We start from the raw sequence: 21,058 nt of genomic DNA, 5'->3' as shown, positions 1-21,058 counted from the left end.
ACTATTTAGGTTTTTATGTCCATGTCAAGGAAGTAGCCGACCGAATGTCTGCCTTTGGCTTCCCTCCTGGTAATTCCTGTTCCCGCGCCTGTTGTTCCGTCGTCCTGGAGACGATTGCAATTGAGGCTGAAAATGTTTTGCCGTCTTGCAGTGAGCCCATTACATTTACAATTCTCTTGGTCTTATTTTTTTTGTAGAGTCCTAAAAACTGCATTTCGTTCTGTGTGACAGTCAGCTCACAATGGTTTCCTTAGGAATTTTCGGTTAAGAGTCTTTTTGGAGGTTTGCAGAGAGCATTTAGGTGGCCTTCTGTGGGTTTTATTAGACCACAATAGTCATAAAGTTTTCTATTCAAGGAAGCTTCTTTATGTTGCACATTAAACAACAAAAGAAAAGTCCCTTTAAAATTATTCTCTTTGTTTTGTAAATAATTTGGGATTGATTGTAATGTGATAATGTGAAGTGTATTATAGTTTTATATTTTCCGTAAAAATAGTAATGCTAAAATAAAATGTCTTTTATTCAGCAAAATAAAATGTCTTTTATTCAGCAAAATAAAATGTCTTTTATTCAGCAAAATAAAATGTCTTTTATTCAGCAAAATAAAATTTAAAAATTAACTCTGCCTTTTGGTCTAGTATAAAGTACAATATTTCAACTCTTAGGTTTTTTCGTTTATTTTTAAATACTTTGAATACTTTCCGGTCTTATATTATCACAAATCCCGTTAAGACTGAGAACTAAGATTTTACTATACTTTATGATCTTCGAACTCTAACCTTTATTCTCCCAGAGTTTTTAGAGCTCTATGTTCAATTATATCAAATCGATCGTCACAGATCATCAAATCGATCTAAGCCAATTACACAGGCAGCTGAGTGAGCCTGGTCGATTGGGACTGTATCGTAAATCAGAGGAGAAGGTGTGAGATGAGGGACAAAAGTCCAGTCGCATTTAAGCTAATTTGTTCTGACGTCGCCTGCGACGTGTCGGGAATCGGGATTTCGTATTCAGGAGATGGGAAGAGTTCCATCCTTTACGGCGAAGTATGTCAGAACATTATTGTGAGTTGTGCTCGGAACAAGGAGACAGTTTTGCGACAACAAACCGCCGACCCACTTTGGCATACAATGCCGTCAGGATAAAAGGGGCGATGCAGGATAAAAAGGAGCGGCTCTCTGCATCGCATCGACTTCAATGTAGAGCAAAACTCATTTAGTGGCTGCTGTCGTTGATGTTGATGTTTACAGTGTTATCCTTTTTATGCAGTCCGTAAACGGGGGCAGAGCCCACTTCTGGCCCATGTGGATAATGGAGGAGCTGCAGCACATGGCGATTTCACATTTGGCACACACAATCAGACAGAAACATTGCATCGAATGTGGGACATTCCCTGGAAGGCGAATCTGTCGCACATTGTTGCCTTTTGCCGCTGATAGATTACGCCTGCCGCAGGACATTTCTACTTCTACTGTGTGTGCGCAGGTGGCAAATCCCGGTTCCCGGTTGCCGGTTGCAGGATCCTAAGTCGCAGCACAAACCAAACGCTGACAGGCGACTAATTACTCGCCAGAGCAGAGCTAAAAGGATTTCAGCATCAACAGGATCAAATTCCGAAAATGGCCAGCATTCGCAAACGCAGCGGAATTTCCCGCATTTGGACAAGTCCATGAATGACAGTCGTCGCATGTTGTTTTTCCTTTTCCCTTTTTGTTTTTATTTTTTTGTTGTAACCCGGCCTACCTGCCAGGACATAAATCCCGGGCTGACAGTCTGTCAACGTCAATGTGGAAAAATCTTTCGGCTTGCACCCGTTGGCCAAAATAGAGCACGCCCCGTGTGGAAAAGTGAAGTAAAAAATTGCAAAGCGAAAACATTGAATCGATTGGATTTATGGGGGATTTACGATTCAACAGTGATTAAATGTTTAAAGACAAATGAGGCGGAGACACATACAAAATATTCGAAAAAGAAATAAATCACCTTATTAACAACAAAAAAAGACTTAAAGATCATTGGCAATGTATGTTACTAGGATTAAAAATATTTTTGTTATTATGTATTCTTAAAAATGTTGTTGCTGACAATTACAATAATTTTTTGTGTAAGCTCTAAAGTTTAGTTTAGTTTTAAAACTGTACAAATATCATCAACTCCTTGTTTGCGTAATGCTTAAACTTTCGATCTACTTAGCGTTAAAACTCGAACCCCTCCTGTTCTTAATACAATTATTTCGATGCCCCTTGTCAGAATAATCCGAAATGCATGCAAATGAGACCCAAGTACAATTGACAAATGGCATTAGGCCTTGATAGCCATTAAGTCCACTCAACGGTCAGTTGAGTAATCAATCAAACTCTCTGGTTCGGACTTCAATGTCAACCCCTCGCAACTTTTGCGCGAGTTGACCGTTGGTCAAATGACTGACTGTTTGACCAGCTAACCAACCCGGGTTGAAGAAAAAGCGTGCTGCACTTAAACTGTCTGCGCCTGCGCTTCGCTTAAAATCCCGCACAGGATACGCGGCGCAGGACACGCGACTCGGTGCAGTTCATTAAAATAAAATGCAAGCGTTGTAATGAGGAAAATGCACCGTAATGAAATTAATGCGAGCACGCAAGGTCCAAATAGAGAGAGAGAGGGTATATCGGGGGTTATACATGACTATATAACTATGGTGCAGGAATAGGGGAGATATTGGACTGCCCGCTGCTCAGGCATGTGCAATGTTCGCCGATCAGAAGTCGGAATGCCCATCATCCCTCCGAACGAACCACTGGGCATTTGTCAAGTGCCGCGCTATTTTTTGCACCTTGACTTGCCCGATCGGCCCGCATAATTGGAACATTTTCGCTAAAAATGTTACCACTCAGCGTGCAGAAAGTGCACTCATTAGTTCTAGTTTGTTTAGCCAGGACAATGCTTTCCGGCATGCAAAAAAAAAAAAAAAACAGAAAGGGAATATAATAATAAACGGGAGCATTATGGACTTTTGCGGTCTGTGGAACGTGCCGGTTGTATGAAAATGTGGGCTTTGCATTTCACTCATTGTAGGTAAATCAACCAAAAATCTTCCAAAATAATAAGCCCACACACCTAAGCCCGGAAAATGGTGACCAGCTTTTGACAATCAAAGTGTCAAATAAAAATGTCAAGTTTATGGACCACGCGGCGATCGCCACTAATCTGTCAACAAAGGTGAATCGAGGCATTTCCTGTTTCCGGATCAACCCCTTTTTTCCCTTTTGCGCTTGTGTGAGTGGCTGTTGCGTGTCCTTGTTCCGGACCGACTGCCGAACCGACTGACTTACTGACCGACGAGTACGGCAGGACTTTGGAACGGCAGGACACAGCGATACGCCCCGACAGAAGGGCAGGAGTCCTTTGCCTCCGCCGTGTTGGTCGGCTGTCATAATTAAAATATGACGCGTGTCTCGTGCGCAGGACAATTGCACCGCGGGATGAGGGAGAACAGTGTATCCTGGCAGTTGCCAGTCGATTCGACACGCAAGCCTCGGCAACAGAAGCCGCATTTTGACCTGGTCAACCTAGCACACAAATATGAATATGGCCATGCGGAGTTATCCTTTTTGGTCGGTCATTGTCCTGCAACTGGGACAACTGCAGCAAATCGCTTTTAGCATGCGCCAATTATACAGATTGTAAACGGAAATTGCCTCAAATCAAAAATTATAGCCTAGAAAATAGCTAAAGAAATTGTTACCTTTTTGTTTGAGCGGAAGCCGAAGAATGTCATGGATATATGCGGCAAAAGGACAAAGTTGATTGCGGCAATTTAGATGTTGTCCGATTTGGCATGACAAAAAGTAGAAGGTTGGATAGGTCGTAATTGTACTTGCAAATGAGGTGTGATTCATAAGATAAACGACGTTGAAATGGACAGCTCACTGCGGTGTCAGTTTTTATTGTTCCGAGTTTATTTGTTGAATTTTAAGTGTGTGCAGATTATTAATGTAAAATACTTACACCAATAAATAAACACCTTTCACAAATTGTATTTTATTGGAGTGACTAAACCCAGGGGATTACACAAGTCTTAAACTTAACCCCCTTACAAGTCACAAGCTAACAAGTTAAAGCATCCTATTTCATCCAGACTGTACGTGACCGAACCACAAACATAATAAGTTGGCTATCCCATTAAAGTATTCCCCGAGCATCTCCGGTTAGGGATAATGTGTTGTGCATGGCACACTTTCGGGACATAAACAATTAGTTTGCATAACGAGTGTTTTACTTTCCAATTGATCAGGACAAAGGACCTCGCTGGTCAACGGCAGCTGTAATAATCATAACAAACCCGAAATGGCCTATCCGAAAACTCATCTACATACGTTATTATTCATCACTTTCACCGGCTCTTTCCACACCGGCAGACCAGCAGAGATGAGATGCTTTCAATCCGGCAGACCAACCAGCTGCCACAGGACCCAAATCCATCCCAACTATGACCCAACCACCCAGACGACAGGCGCTTTGAAGTAGGTGATGTTTATGCAAACATTAAAGAGGGAAAGCGGATGATGGAATCGGGTTGGCAGGATACGTATCCTGGATGCTGGGCAGTTGTGTGTCTGCCCGATGATTTTCCATAAATGCTGCGGTGGACATGAAATTTCATAACATCAAGATATGAGCTTTGAATTATCTCAGATCGCTCGAGGGGATGAGCCAGGCGATGGAACGTGTCTCTTTGATAAGCGAAAAAAGTGAAATGAAAAAAAAAAAAGTAGAAATAAATAATTCCGAGGCAAAAACGTGCACTGCATTTGATAAGGATAAGCTGCTGCTGTTCGGGGGTTTCCAAAACATCCAACCCTTCCTTTGCTAATGAGCACACTTGAGCGAGTCACGGCTGCAATTGTTTGTTCAGTCCGCTAATGAAGAGCGGGCGAGTCCTGCTATCCCGGTATCCGTTTGCAGGACATGCATTGTCCTTCGGCGACAAAAGCGACGCATGTCCATCAAGTTAAATCACACAAAACGACTGAGCGCGGGGGTTGCTAACCATTCTGGGGCGCGAAATTGAATCCAGAAACCAGAACTCAACCCGCTCATCCAGTTGTCCTTTGTCATGGCTTTTCAGAACCCGTACCCTTCCAACTTCCAAACGGACAGCTTTAAATGAGGTTTTTCTGTTGGTGTTTGGCTGCATTTTTAATGCCGTGTAAACTTTATTGTTTAATTGCCTTTTTTGTGGGCCGTCCTCCCTTGGCGATTCCACTTTCAATTTCAATTATTTTAATTACGCCGCGAGGGAATTTTTCGTTCATTCCGTGGACATAATTAACTAATTTCCAGCGATTTGTCAGTGGAACCCACAATTATGCATTAGGATGACTGGCCCAAAAAAAAAAAAAACAGGACACGCGTCATGTGCGCGGATAGAAGTCGGGAAAAACCTTTCTTGTGGTAGTTTTTCCTCCTCTTTTTTAGGGGTAAAAGTATCAATTGCATGTCTTTTTATAGTTTGGGATCTCGGTATCGCGAAGCCTTATCGCATGTCCAAGAAGTCAACTGGCAAGCCGCAAGATGAATGTCCCCTTATGGGGGGTTGCATAATATTCCTCAGATGTCCCGCAAGATCTTGACAGTGAAAAATTCTACGCAGAAATGATCCCCCGATCGAAGGCTTCATTTATTTCTGGCCCTTTGATTGATTTGGCAAACAAATTTCGAACGTTTTTGGCACAGAAAACTCCGCATTTCGGCTTCTGGGTTTCGCATGAAAAATGGGTTTTCTTTTGCCAGAAATTGAAATTTCTTTTTCGGGCAATTTGTTTGCAATTTTCATTGTTGATTTAGGTTACTGCGGGGTGGCTACGGGAAAATTAAAAATTGGGAATAGATTTATACTTCAATGGCTGATGTTGAATAATTTGCACCAATTTATTTTAGCCCAAAGACATATGAAAAGCTGCTTCTCATGAATCTAACTAATTTGTACCTATTCATTTTTTCTTTTTGCAGGTAAGCTCGATTGCATCAATTACTTATTCAGAACCTCGAAGATTTTAAGTCATCTTGTGACTCACCACTTCAATTATAAATTCGCAATCAGTTTTCTTAAACTCTGATATCATTGGACAAGCTGACTCAAAGGTTGTATTTATTGTATGAAATCACCCATGATCCATTGCGAATTTTACTGAGCAAAAAATATGGTGTACTTACATAAATTCTTTGGCAAAATTATCTCCTTAAGACAGCCGCAACAAATCCTCCAAAAAAATAAAACGGCGAGGTAAAAAGTGAACAACTTGGGATACTTTTTTACTCCGGTAATGCGATCATAAAACCGTCATCTGATCTCACAACACTACATAAAAAGTAGGAAAGAAAAAGAGAATTCGCATCAAAATGTCAGAATCATTTTTTCAATATTAAATTTTGCACGCCATTTAAAAATCACATCCCCAAGATTACGAACCTTGAAAGATCTGCCAAAAAGATTTTGCCGTTCCACCCCTCAAAATTATTGGGCCAAAAAAAAACAATAAAAGAAGAACGAAATTCAATTTATGTCCAAAAATATTGGAAACATTTTTATTTGCTCTTCTTTCTTGCGAAATTCTTACCCCTACTTAGTTCGATTTCTCATTTGAACTTTGACCGAGTCCTGGAAAAGAAAAATCACTCGAGCGTGCCCTTATTTCGGTTTAGCCCACCAAGATCTGGTTGAGAAACACCCTAAAAAAACTGTACATGTGAAATTTTAATTAATTTTCTTGCGATCAACCTTGGAACAGAAAAAAATTTGTTCAGTACAAGTAGAAATGTGAAAGGTCTTTTCGTATCAATAGGATGGCTTATTTAATAGTTGAAAGTTAAGTAATGGAAAAATAATACCTTTATTTCATCTTAATTGGAGATCTGTAATATTTTTTAATTATTAGGGCAAATAAAACTATATTGCTCAATAAAAACTTAACGGAATTCAAATATCTTTACCCCCTGTGTCTTTTATAAATATTCATGTAACCCAATTCGTCAATTACCATTGGCCACATTCAATTATCATATTCGCATCTAATTTTAGACGGCTCTTTCGAGTACGTATATGATGTATCGCATATCGGTTCTTACACAATATACTTTGATATTTAGCCCTCTAAATCCGTCAACAAACAATTTTCGAAAGATGTTTCGCGGTCCGCAACAATTGTAATGCTTTATTTACAGAAATAAAATAAACAGAAAACAAGTAAAAATACAAAACAAATACAAGGGCCAAAACAACAGCCCCCTGGCTCTCCTCACCCACTGACCCTGAATAAGAACAATTTATAGTACACCCTCCACACGCCTTCACTACATGATGTCAGTTCAGCTGAGTTCAGTTGCTGGCAACTTGCGTCAGATGTGCTCTTGCCGAATTTACGTATGTAAATAATTGAGTTTTGCATATGAAAGCGAAAATAATTTAATTGTTTCAAGAAACGCAAAAAAAAGCAGGAATATACAGTCACTTGCAATTTATAATTATATTTCTTGATATTTCGGCATGAATTGGCAGTGGGCCTTATTCGCCCAAACCTCTTCTGGGAAAATTGCCGCGGGGTGAAAAGAAGAGAAAAAGAAGCAAGTGATGGAAATTATATTTAATATTTGAGTGGAGTTCTGTACTTCAAAAAAGGGAGTTTAAATAAATACCCTGCGGATTTATACGAATACATACACATTTGGCGGTTTTATTTTGTTGAATAATATTTTGGTTGAATATTTTCGTTGAATTACTACATTATGCATTTTCAAATTAAATCGAAAACATTAAAACAAAAAAAATTGACAAGAATAAATGCTTTTCCATCTCTCCTAATCTTAAATTTCAAAGCTCCAAGTCCGAAATGACTTATTGAACAATTTCTTTTGGCTGATTAAAAATATATTTAAAATAATTTTTTGCATTCTTTAAATTTCTTAGAGTATTAACACCTTCTACTTGTATACTGTAAAATTTCTGTAAAATCTTTTTGGAGCGAAAAATTGAATTTGCCTGCTTTGCGCCTAAGGCAACTCCCCAACTAAGTTTTTCTTTTTTATGTAAGGGCTCCTGAAGTTGAGGAGCTAAAAACGAAGTTTTGGTGGCTGGCACAAAGGTACAAGCCCTGCTCCTTTGCTCCTTCATGTTCATCCTCACCGTTCCAACGGTACTTAACATATTTGCATTAACAAGCGGAGTTCCATACAGATACAGATACATATAGTACATATAAATGTACATGTTTTTTAGGTATTCAGTATTCATATGTCTGCATTTGATGGAGCTGGGTTTTGGGATTTGGGGGCAAGCACGTCTCTGCAGGCTGGGCCATTAAAATTATTGATTTTCTGCCGTCTGCAATTCTGCCCTTTGGCCAACACAGTTAACCCCCTCCGATTCGCCCCCTTCCCACTTTTCCCCCCATTTACCGCCACATTTAAATTAATCAACTCAATTTGCGTAAAAGTGCAATGTGGAGAGAGGCGACGAGCGTTGATTATATGAACAGACAGCGATGTCAACTTGAACGAAAGGGGAAGTTTTGCTCGCTTTTTTCCCCCCGCTCAATACCCGTAACTCTTGTAACCCTAATAATTATGTCATGTCTCAAGAAAAATCGCCGTGCTGCTGTTCCCTTGGCAATTTCATGGATTTCGCAATTTTCGCTAATGTTTCTTTCACGCTTCATTATCAGGGCTCGTAAAAAATTGGCAATTTCAGGAACTTGCCAAAACCTTTCGATATATTTTTAAAGAAATTATGAATTATTAATTATGGCAGGGGTTTAAGTGAAGACTCCACTCCACCCCTTTTGCGGCCCATGTCCGATGTGTAAGCGCATTTGGCGTGAGAACTAATTCGCTTGTAATTGCAGCCGAGGAAAATGGAAAATGTGAGGTTGCCCCTGCACTAGGGTTAAAAACTGTAAATGACTTTCCATGCAAATTATGAAATTATGAATACGAAATTAGTTTTGGATGATGAGTATTGAATGGAAATTGCAACAGAATCTGAATGGGGTTAAAAAAGGTTCCTAAGACTTTTGTAATTCGCTCTGTAAGTCTTCTAACTCCCTTAAAAAATGTTATCTAAACATTATTTATTAATAGGTATTAGTTTATTTACAATACTCGGTAAAAACTATTACGCAGTGAACAAAAAGAAAAAAGACAAGCTATATATTCACTTGAACTTTTGGAATAAAACATGAATCATATTTCCGCCCGCACAAAAAAATGTGTGAGGCAAATGCTGACCCACTAATAAAAAGAAGCGTTCGTAACACATTTATTTCCATTGCAAATGAGGCATAGTTCCCTTGTTTCTCCTCATGTTTCCAAATCATCTACGGACTCTGCTTCCTTTTTTGCATAGCAAATAAGATTATTAAATATTAATCAAATAAACTTCAAATGCACTTAACTAAATCAAATAAATGGGTTGTCACACATCATGACAAATCGTACGCTTCCGCCTTCAACCCTCGGGAAGACCTTTTCTTTTCGAAGGTTCCGAAGGGGGTGTCAAAGTCACCGCAATGAACTTTGCTAAGCCCGGCAAATATTGGCCCAACAAGCTCCGAGTGGGTGGACCACTGCTGCAAAAGTATCAAATGTCATTGCAGGGGTGCAGGATTCGTGGTTGGCCATTGCCACTGAGGGAAGCCTAATTTGTTTGCAGAACACAGCCGAACAGGGTAGTAGTACTCGTTGCCTAAAGAGGGTTTATATTTTGTAAAAACAGCTAAAAAAAAGAACCATACTAGAATTTAAAAATACATAGTTGGTAATAATCTTAAAGGGTTTTATTTACGAACTAACAACTTTAACATAAACTAATGTTAAACACTACTACAACTATTTAAGGTTATTATCATGTCTTAGAAATTCAGAGAGTTAGCTACCCAAAAATTAATTTTACAAAAATCTAGGCACTACATTAAAGTAATGAAGCTTATTTATAAGGATAAAGTGATCCCTTTCCAATCCTCCTACACCCTTGACCGAAACATTTGCTGGCAATTAAAAGCGCTAACGAATTGCGCTTGTGTGAAAGGGGATCTGGGCAGGAGTTGGAGTAACCAGGAACACCCTAAAGCCACATCGACCGTAGCACCCTAGGGTTATAATTAGCCCGCGGCAGTTTTTAGAGGGGGACTTCAAGTTGACACTAGATTGAAAGTTTTTTAACCCTTAACACCCAAATAGCAGTTTTATTAACGTCATTAAAGTTACTTTTTTTTTTTTTTTTGCTGTTTTTATCTCGATGATTTCATTCGGGGAAAAACGAGCTGAATTGGGACAATTGAAATGGAAAGTGTCGCACATGCCGAAGGGCAGACTGTGACCCACCCACAAGTGCAACCCCCTGGCGAATACAGTGCGTGCCACTCGTGCAACATTCTTCGATGAAATCTGGGCAGGTCTGCGACTCCCGGGGAAATCCTTACGGGGTGCGACCCAGACGACAGCCGCTCCCTTTTGCCAGCCGCGTCTTGTGTCGCAGGTTGATTAGAAATTCCATTAAAATTCCATAAAAAAATGTACGTACAGTAGCCGCCACTCCCAGCTCCTGCTTTCATTACACTTATAATTATTGTGGCTAAGACAGAAAGTAAAGCGCAATATCTATTAAGCTACTTTGATAATTTTTCATGTTTTTCATTAAAATTTCATTTTAGCTTACAAACAAGCTGTTACACTGCGTCAAGAATTTTAAAATCAAAAAATCAAAAAATCTTAATAAATGTTTTCAAATACAAAGATAATAATAACATTTTTAGGAATATTTATTTGTGTGGCAAATTATTTTTTGTTCTTTTGAGAACATTAGCTACTAAACTTATTTTTTGGTTTCAGTTTTTTGACTCTTATTTTTTTCCAGTGCTTAGTTTTCCTCCGATGGGGTGGTTTATTTCCGAAGAACCCACCCACCCGGCGGAACAGCAACTTAGCGCTCCTCTGCAATCGCGTGCGATGTCTTGCTGTCAATGGCTGTACCTCCTCCCTCCTTCACTTTTCTTCCGAAACTCCCAACTCCTCCGCTGATTTGTATTTCAATGTCGCTTGCCGCTGATGTCGTCTAATTAAGTCGCAAAGTGTGTCCCTGCTTGGGATTCGGATCGGGTTGGTTGGATTGTTGGTCGCTTGGTTGGATGGTTGGTTGGTTGGATGGATGTTTGGTTGCTCCGGTTCTCTAAAGTGCGGAGTGTGGCCCCGATAAGTGAGTCGAGCAAAAGTGGCGAGCGTGTCCAATTATCGAGCATATAATGCAGTTCACGTGTCGCTGGCTGCTTTTGGGATTCGCATTTTAAGGCAATCTATGTATGCGGGAATGGTGGAGATGTAATCTTGAAAGCAAACTGCAGTTTGTTATTCAACAAAAGACTATAATTTATAATGGTTTACCGGCAAGTTTGCTTTGGCTTTTGATAAACTAGGGCAACAAAGATGATCTTCGGGATTAAGAAACCTGGGTTATGGTTATTACTTCAGTTTTGTGATGTGCCAAATCCGAAATGAATGGGGGTAATAATCGATGGTATAGTTGCGAATGGGAAACAGGAAATGCTTTTCGATTATCATACCAATTTTTAACTAATAAACATACTACGAATATCCAATTAAACATCATAGTAACTCAAAATACAATTAAAGTAACGAAACAATATATTTTTATACATCCGGAAAACCCGTATGTTTATACAAATAAATCATTGAAGAACTAATGACCATGCCTAAATTCCACCTGATTGCATTTACATGTTTAATCCCTGTATTTCACTGTCCATTTTGCTCCTCCTCCACCCCCCTCCAAATGCAATTTACACCTTGTGCACTTCGCACATTGCATAAAACAACAATCGACAAATTATTGTGCATGGTAAAATACGTTGAGCACATGTTCGTCCAAATCCCCGCCAGCATCTATGTACGTTCGCTGCTCGATAGGAAGTGAATTCGCATAATAACAAAACATGTCGAGGAGCCCCCAGCGGCCCACTAACCGAAACCCCAACTAAAAACAATAACCACAAAACGTTGTCTGCACACTTTTCACGGGGCGGAAGCTGGGGAGCTGCAGAGTTGGAGTTGGAGATTTTGGAGGTGGAACCACCACACAGGTCTTCCATATAATATCTCCCCCCAGCAGTATTATCTCCCGTCTTCATCATCATCATCGTCAACAGCGGCAAAATGTTTATTATTGCATTTTGATTTCCGTATGATGTTTTCTTTATAGCCACTCTCTGCGTCATTGGATTTCTCTTCGAGGCTCTCTTTTGCGTCATCATCCCCAAAGTGAAAAACACTTTGGTTTTCCCGCTCTTAGGCATTTAACATAGCTCTGTTACTGTTAGACTTGTCAATACCCCTGTTATTGGTGTTCATTTCAGGTTCGCTTACATTGGCTATCTCAGATCGCATTTTATTGGCAATTATGAACTTAGCTTCGTCTTATCTCGGCCAAGTCTTATGATAATTGAGATTGTTAACCGGCCTTTATTTTTGAAAGCAGTGAATCAGTCACTAATTGCGTTGCAGCGAAATTAAGTTGTCGCTTTATTTATTTTAATACACGGTATTTGTGGAGTAGAAGGTGTATGTATATATCTTGCAAACTAAAAACTTTTGATCCCTTGTAAATAAACCTGAAAGTAATAAAAATTAACAACAAAACTGTGATGTATGACTTCACTAATATGTATTTTTAAGTAAAAGGGATCTAAATATAATTTATACAACATTTTTAAGGATTTAAAACTAAAAATATAATCATTATTTTTTTGTTGTTAGACATCCCTAAAAAAATTTTTGAACTTACTAGCAAAGTAATAATATAAAAAACCCAATTTGAATAAGAGAAGTCATAAATATATTTCCAAAAAAAAAAATAATCGGGATGTTGCAAAAAGGCTCCAAACGAGCGTCCTTATTTGTGTTTTTTTTTTTTTACCATAAACGTTACATAGTAGTTGGGTGACTTCCGGAAACAAAAGTATTATGTTTCGAGTATCGGCAGGCAGCAACAAGCTGTCGAGGAAACCGGGCTCCCCTGCCATTTGGCTTACCTGCTGTTCACCTCTGCAGCTGCTAACAGCACGTGGCAACAGCAACAGCAACAGCTGCTGTTGGCTAACAGAACACTGTTATCCGTTAACCCTGCGCTGTGCCGCCGGGGTGAGAGCTCCTCGCAGTGTGCCTCTCAAATTCAGTCGCGTTTCGACCAACACTCGATGTAGACGTTCCGCACGGAAACTCGATTTTCCAGTTAGGGCCCTCGCGTAATATTTCGCGAAACTATTTCGGCTTGTCACTTTTTTTGGATACTTGATGAAATACCGCCAAATAACAAATTTGCCGGGACAAGAGCAGCAGCAACAAATTGATGTCGTCAGTTGTATGAATACCCAAAATAAACAAATATTCACCCAGAGTTTTTGTGCTTTTAATGCAAAGTGAACAAATGTGTTAGTCATCATACAGTTTATTTATGTGCTAAAATGCAAATTCAAAATCACAAGACCAAACAAGTTGCTAAAATGTGGCAGAGGAAGCCAATAAGTGCAAATAAAAATAAATAAATAAGCGAAGCGAAGTGAAGCGCAGCAAGCCAAGGCGTACAAAAAGGATTACACCAGATAAAAAAACATACAGGCGGCGTAAAAATAGAAGAAAGACGCAAAAACACTTTTCATTGCCAACAACACGCGCAGAAAGCAGCAACAAAAAACAGGGCCAAGAAAAGCCGCCAAGGGAGAAAAGCAACAGTTGAAGCAGCAAAATGTTGGCGGTTAAGAACTTCTTTTTGCCAGAGCGGGCAAAAGCTCCGGAGACTCCGCAACGATTCTCCCGGATGCCGGAAGCCTTTCTCCGTTCCATTCGAAGACGATCCTTGAGAGTCAAAAGGGCCAAGAGTCTGGTGGTGCCAGATCGCAGCGAAAAACGTAAATCAGGTGAGGTACAGTGTCGATGTAAAGCGACCAGATTGGGAAACAATGGGTTAAAGTTCAAGTTAAAAACCATCTAAATATTAGATCCCCATGAACCCAGTTAAAATAAGTTAATTAGAGGTGGGTCTCTAATGCTTAACCAAAGCAAAAATCACCGAATCAAAAAGTAAACCCCTTAAAAGCTTCAATAAATTTAACTTTTCATATCCTCGACCCCCCCATAACAAATGCCATTTTCATTTAACACCTCTCAACAATTTTTCCCACAGTCCCACCTTAAGTACTCGCCTTTTTGCAGACCTTGTCTACTAACAATCATTAACCAAACCAAAGTCCTTCTCACACATTTATTTTGCCACTCACAGCCATTAAAATATTTGATAATTAGTTCATTATGACTAGGAAATCGTTTAAAGTTTTATGCAATTTCGATAATTACATCAGGCGAAAGAAGAAAATCGTAAACGAATGACCTTGCCAAAGCTTTATTTTTAACATTTAATGTGCAACAGTCCAAACAAACTTTTATTTGACTCTATTAAATGCACAAAAAAATAATAATAGGGAGAAAAGTTACAACCTTTTGAATGTGGCACATCGCGTGTCATGTGTCAAAGTGTGAGGCAAACTTTGGGGTGTTGTAACGAGCCACAACGAAAATAATGCAATTTGGCATAGTTTCACTCCGATACTTCCTCAGTTCCGACTCAAGTTTTTGGGCTTTATTATGCCAAAGTTATGACAGCATTATGTCTTATTTTTCAAGCTCTTTTGCATGAAAATTGCACATAAACAAAAGTTTGCCAAACTTCTTTGTTTCTATCAAAAAAAAAAAGCTGTGAAGTGAAAGGTCGATAAAAAAATACAGAGTAAAGAGCGAAAGTGAGGGGTTAATACTACAAAAGGAGGTTTATTTTTGGGGAAGGTATAAGTTTTGTAACACTGACTCGCATTCGATTTGGTCGACATTGACTTCCAGTAGCCCTGACAACCCAAACGAACGAGGAAAGTTTGTCTACCTCTCACTTTGGCACTTAGCGTGCAATTATCGATTCTCGAATAATGCGGGTCCAAGAAGCCAAATGAAGGTAGCATTGACACAGTGCAATCAATGCCACTTAATGACGTCAATCGGTGGCAGAAGGCTGTGTGGAAGGTGCCAAGTTCTGAGGCGTTGCGATGTTCCTCGTTTATCGCGGATATCAATCGGTTGGCTTGTTAAGTATCCGCCACATTGCGTTGATTAAAGATGGGATACAAGCCAACGGATGGACAAGAAGCTGGTTGAGTCTTAAAAAACGTGTCAACTGGTTCTTGCCTGCTGAGATCTGGGCGAGAGATTAGATTGATTGATCTGCGAGAGATTATAAATGTTTAAACTTTCATATATCATCTGTCTGGCAATGAATCATAGAGGGTGCATATATAAAAAAAGCTGGCAAAAAACAATATTATGGAAATTTAATGGTGAAATTCTTGGTCAGTTTGCCAACGCATAATATCTTACAATATAGAATGCGGTTTAAGTTCTGGGAAACTTTTTCTCCCCTGAAATTCAACGCTTTTTATACTCTTTGCATCATAGTTCTGCGTTCTGTTTTTTATTCGTTCAGCAATGGCACATCAATAACAAAATCCCCACGTCATTATTTAATACTTGCGTTTCCTCGTTCCCTGGAAAACGCATACCATAAGTAACATTAAGTTTAATTCTATCCCTTTGCCGATCATTTTCTATTTTCAACGCTGAATGATTATTTCTTTGCTTCATTGCAATTTTTCTTGCTGCAACGCATTCTTGCATGTGTGCGCAGATATTTTTTCCTGATCGCCTCATTAATTTCAACTCAAATTGCGAATTCCATTCGGAATCCCATTACTGTAGAATGTTTCAGCCTGTGTTCTATTCTTGCTTGTGTGTTTTATTTTTGCTGCCCCTATTGGAGCCCCAAGTCGCGACATGTATTGATAAGATAAGAACTGGACGGTCTAGGGTATATACATGATTTACACATAAGTTAAATGTGCTCTTATTTATTTCCGTTCATTCACTTTGCTTAATTAAAAAAAGGCTCAATCGTATCCCCAACCAACTGATAGGTTTAACAGCCGAGATAAGTTGGGAATACGAAATACCTGAGATTTAAAGATATGCAAGACAATGTGCTCCAATTTCCTATTCTACTGACAGTTCTCTGACTTTTGAAAGACCTTGACAGACTTATGTGTTAATTTTTTTTTGCTCCCCTATGTTTGCTCGAAAGTCCCCGAAGTATCACGTCAAACGTTGGACAGATCTACAGTAAATGTTTTATGGGGGAACTGGCTAGCGCAATATTCAACCCATTTCAATAGACAGAAACTCTTGGCGATCTCCTCACAATCTGTTCCACGCAACACTTTTTATGTTTTGTGTATATTTTTTATTTGTTTTGCTTCGTTTTTTTCCTGTTTTTGTATACTTAAACTTTTTATTTCTTTAGCCGCTCGTGCACTCAACGCTAAAACAAGATAAATAAAAAGTCAACAACAACAGCGAAATAATACGCTCAACACATTTTGTGCGAAAAACAAATACAATCAACGAAATTTAGATTATTTTTACGAAAAAAAGAGGAGGAGGAACACATATGATTAAAATTAAAACGCAATTGTATTTGCTGGGGGCAAACATGGATGTGTGAACGGGTTTCGGTAGCTGTGTAGATATATCCACACATCTAGAACTATAGTATCTGCATTTCGTATTGTATCTACGCGGAGATGGTAATCATTTTGATGAGATCACGTCTCGTTTGCTCTGCGACTGGGACAAACGAACTCAACTTGCGTGTGTATATTTTTTTGTGGGAAAGCTTAGTTGCTAGGTCTAATCTGGTCAAAGAAAGTATTCAATTATTTTGTACTTTGACGACAGATAACAATTTTCGATCCTCAGCCCACTCGTTGACCTTTTGTAGACCCACAGAGATGCGGAAACTCACACGCGTGCCCTTAATTAGTCTCCATCATTTCTGAGTTTTATGAGCGATGAAGTCGCTGTGTTTTCGAGTTGAATTAATAACCCGCCCACATTAATTAACCAACCGCCCACCAAGCATAGATCGCAGTATTTGGCAAACCTTAAAAGGCAACTAAACTCGTGAAGCTTTTGATTTTATCGCTACTTTTGGTGTGGACCAGGAGTTGAGTCATCGAGCGGCACGGCTTGGATTATATTGTTTTTAAGTGTCACTCTTAGATGGTGTCAATCATTGATTGACTCTCATCGGGCATCGGGCACGCGCAGCAATCGGAGGGAGTTCATCGATCGGTTCTACTCTATGGTCGCCAGACCATTAATCATTCTCCACTTCACGGTCACCGACAAACAAGAAACTGGGATGTATCTTTATATGGTCTTGTCTCTAAATGGTTTGAAGCATTCTTCTTCTATTGTTGCTACCGCAACGCACGCGCCTTTTTTTAACTCGGCTCAAAATGCACCTTTTCTTATTCGGTATCTTTTTAACTGTCCAACACGCCTTATAATTATCTTACGCACTTTCCTCTTCGTTTTCCGCATTGTCTTTGAAAAGTGAAAACCTAGGCTAACGTGTAATTAATGAAATTTTATGATCTACGGCAGTAATCATAAAAATATGATAATTTTAATGTGAATCTAGTTTATGACGTCTCTATCTTGGAAGATAATATCATATTATTAATAGCTTAAAATTGAGGCATTTCATACTTCAGCAAGTCACGGTTTTTTGTTGAGGCAGATGGAAAAAGAGAAACATTTAGTAAGTGTAGGTTTTCTTCAAGAAAAAGTGTAAGTTGCATTGGCTATATGTTTTTCTTTTTAGTTCCCAGAGAACTCCCACTGAGCCAAGATCATTTCAAGTGGAACTTCATAAAACACTTCCTCTTTCTCCTACACTTTTCCTCCGGCTAATTCCAAAATATCAATTTAATTTGTTGATCATTCTTGGCCTGGGAAAATGAAACCAACACACATGCCTTCGACCATGACCAAATGCATCTAATCCAATCTAAGTTGAAAAACAAAACATTCCCAGCAGAACTCGAGAAACTATTCAAATTTATTTCGTCACTTTTTACAGCAACGGTCGGAAATAAATTTGCGTATTTTCAATTAAATCATATGAAGACCCCTGTCTCAAGACAACCTGTCAAATGCCAGTGGAAAACGGGGGAAATTTAAATGCATTTGCCTGTAATGAGAAAATAGCTGGAAAAAATATGCAAATTAGTTGGAAACCGACACGTTTTCAAACGCCGCTTCCGCCTCGAACAGTGGGACACTTGTTGGGAAAACAAAAATACCTATCTATCCACCACCAAAATGCGTCAATCGCTGGTGGCTCGGTGGAGTTTTCTCCCCAAATACAGATGGGAATGGAAAGGCGGCTTGGTTTATTGGTCAAACTCCATTCAGAATGCAAAGTGTATCTGAACAGAACGATCGAAAATTGAATTTTGAGTAGCAGGTTGACCATAGAGGGGATTGCATTTTCGTTTTGCTTTGCCGGCCCTTTGTTTTTCCACTACAAATCCCAAAAGCCACATCAGACCTACGCTTTACTAGTTTTTTTTTTTTTTTGTTCCTATATGGCATAAACGCATTCAACAGCGGAAGTTCTTATTTAGGTTTTGTTCCCGCTCCGCTTCAATCTAAGGTTTAATGCCCATTGAAATTCTAATGTGGCGTTGACACCGCCAAATTGTTGATGGCGATGGGGCGCTCGGTCCCTTCTGCTCGTACACAAAAATAATAATAAAATTCCAACATAATTTTTACAATGGCAATTCCAAGGTTCGAATGTGTCTGTCGCCGATCATTAAGTTAAGCATTGAACATCCCATTTTGGGGAGTGCCCTTCGTTATTGCATTGATTTCCTTTCGGCTTGGCCAAAAGTTCAGTCACACTCAAGTGATTCTCTTCTCGGAAACTTACATGAATCTTACATAACCGGTTCGGGTTTTTTCTTTTGGTGTTTTCCTCATCTTTTTCGCATTTTCGGTTGCCCTGTGGGTTGTTATGATCTGTCTGCTTCTGCTGGAAACTTATCTCTACACTATTCTTGAGATTTCTGCGGGTTTTCTCGTAAGATCACAATCATAACAGCCATAAAGTATAAGATTTAATTCAGGGTTTCAAATAAGGGTAATGACAATAAAAGGTGCTGTAGATAAAATTATTCGTAGCTGGTTATTAAAAAAAAATTGTAAATTATTAGATATTAAAGGGTATCTTAGGATTATTGGTTGTATACCTATATTTTATTATCATTTACTCCGAAATATATTACAACTCTAGACAGTAGAAAGTAGCAAAATTTGTTATGGCTAAAAAGTTTTTTTTGCACATGTGCAAGTTTTCGTATAAGTTTCGCCTGCTGTCGAGTGTAATTCAATAGCCTTCCCATGCGGAATATTGCATTGGCGTTTGACTGATAGCAGTAAGTTTCCGTCGTATCTGGGCAGAAACAACACCGACACCAGCTAATGGCCAGCAAGTCATTGAACTGCGAAAAAAACAGTGGGACAAGGAGACTCAGATCTCAGGCACCCACGGAAAAAACTTTTTCAGCACATACAAAATGATGCAAAGCAGAAGAAAAATGTGATTTGATTCAGTTACCCAAGAACATGCTGGCAAAATGCAACAAATCTTGGCCAGAGATGCGAACGCACACGATGCCTGTTTAGTTGACACTTTGGGCCAAGACACTCGCACACTCCACTCTCTTGTACACCGAAAAACACCCATAAATAAGATTGTAATGGATGAGGAGCCTCGTGTGGGAACAATGGTCATCATAATTTTTTTTTGCTCTGGAAAGAAAAGATGTAAACGAGCTGCTGGACAATGGCAGATGAGATGAGATTTCTAGGTAACTGGCCGACAGCAAACTACCGCTAAGGAGGTTGCCAAAAAAAAAAAGTAGAGAGAGATGGAGGGAAATAGCTCGTGTAGAACGTGGAAAAGTAAAAGTAAGCAATTTAATAATTTGTTGCGCCTGAGCGACTAGAGAACCGTAAAAGAAAGGAAAAAGTCAGCTGGTCAGTTGGTCAGTAGTCGAAGATCGTAGTGTTATCGTGGAATATTATTGGCCAGCTGCCTATTCTCTAATGAGGCGCCTGACCATTCCGAATCGATTTAATTAAATCGAAATTTATGGGACACAAACGACATACGGAAATCTCCTTCCAGAAGTTCGCAGCGATATTTGTATTTTTGGCAAATCCCAACCGCAAAAGGAAAAACCTCAGAAGCGAAAGGACAATCAAATGCTCATCATTGACAATCTCACCGCATAAATATTAAACACAAATACGATTCGAATTTTATCCTATATTGATTTTACGACCGACCATCAGCCAAAGAGCAGCTGACAATAATAACAGGAATCCCAGGAAAAATCCCATTTCCCATTGCACTTTTCTTTCATTTTTTCCAGACTTTCTTCCTTGGATTTTTGAAGGTCCATTGTCTTCGAGACTGACACTTCATAAATATGTCATATTTAATAGAGTACAGTGAGCTACTGAGTAAGTGAAAGAAGCCACCACCGGGAGTTGATGTCCTGCAAGTCCTTGGGCTCTCTCACTTGCTTTCTTTCGACTTTTGATTGACTCGCACGAGCTGAAAAGATTCTTCAGCCGGGTGTCTTTTTTTTGCGCTGTTTCTGATTGAAAAAAAAATCATTCTTAGGGTGGCGGGAAAATGTTCTTTTTTTTTTTGGGAAAAATTAAGAAAAAAATATCGTGTTTTCTCTGATCGTTGTAAGATGATCTTGGGACGGAGTCATGTCATAAATTTGACACTTAATCGTTTTGGGATGGGAAAAAAAGAAATTTACATTTCCCTAAGTTCTCAATAGAAGTCGGTTGAAATTCGTCATGACACCATTCTTATTAAGTTAAGCCTATTGAGTAAGGTTAAAATATCCGCTCTGATGTCATAAACAAGATTCACCCAATTCAAATGAAAACTTTACGGTACAGATTAGATTGGCTTTTGATAAGATTGGAGGAACTTCGACTAAAAAGAATTATTTCAAGAGTAAGAACGCATTTTTAGGTAATGACG

At 39.2% G+C, this 21,058-nt stretch overlaps 1 protein-coding gene across 2 annotated transcripts in view; it reads left to right on the top strand.

Annotated features, from left to right (window-relative positions):
• Positions 1-21,058, top strand: part of LOC108098320 (centaurin-gamma-1A) — a 57,371-nt gene that overhangs the window by 23,748 nt on the left and 12,565 nt on the right. The window contains exon 1 of one of the 2 annotated variants that reach the window (XM_017201145.2): positions 13,211-13,961. The exons of the other annotated variant lie outside the window; for it this stretch is intronic. Coding sequence (XP_017056634.1) covers positions 13,790-13,961 — 172 coding nt within the window. The 5' untranslated portion in view covers positions 13,211-13,789. Of the gene's footprint in view, positions 1-13,210; positions 13,962-21,058 lie in introns of those variants that run through there. 2 annotated transcript variants of the gene reach the window in all.

Source organism: Drosophila ficusphila, unplaced genomic scaffold (genome assembly GCF_018152265.1).
Source record: "Drosophila ficusphila isolate 14025-0441.05 unplaced genomic scaffold, ASM1815226v1 contig_712, whole genome shotgun sequence".
Classification (NCBI taxonomy): Eukaryota; Metazoa; Arthropoda; class Insecta; order Diptera; family Drosophilidae; genus Drosophila; species Drosophila ficusphila.
Note: the sequence above shows the minus strand (reverse complement) of the source record. Positions and strands in the feature narration are given on the sequence as shown.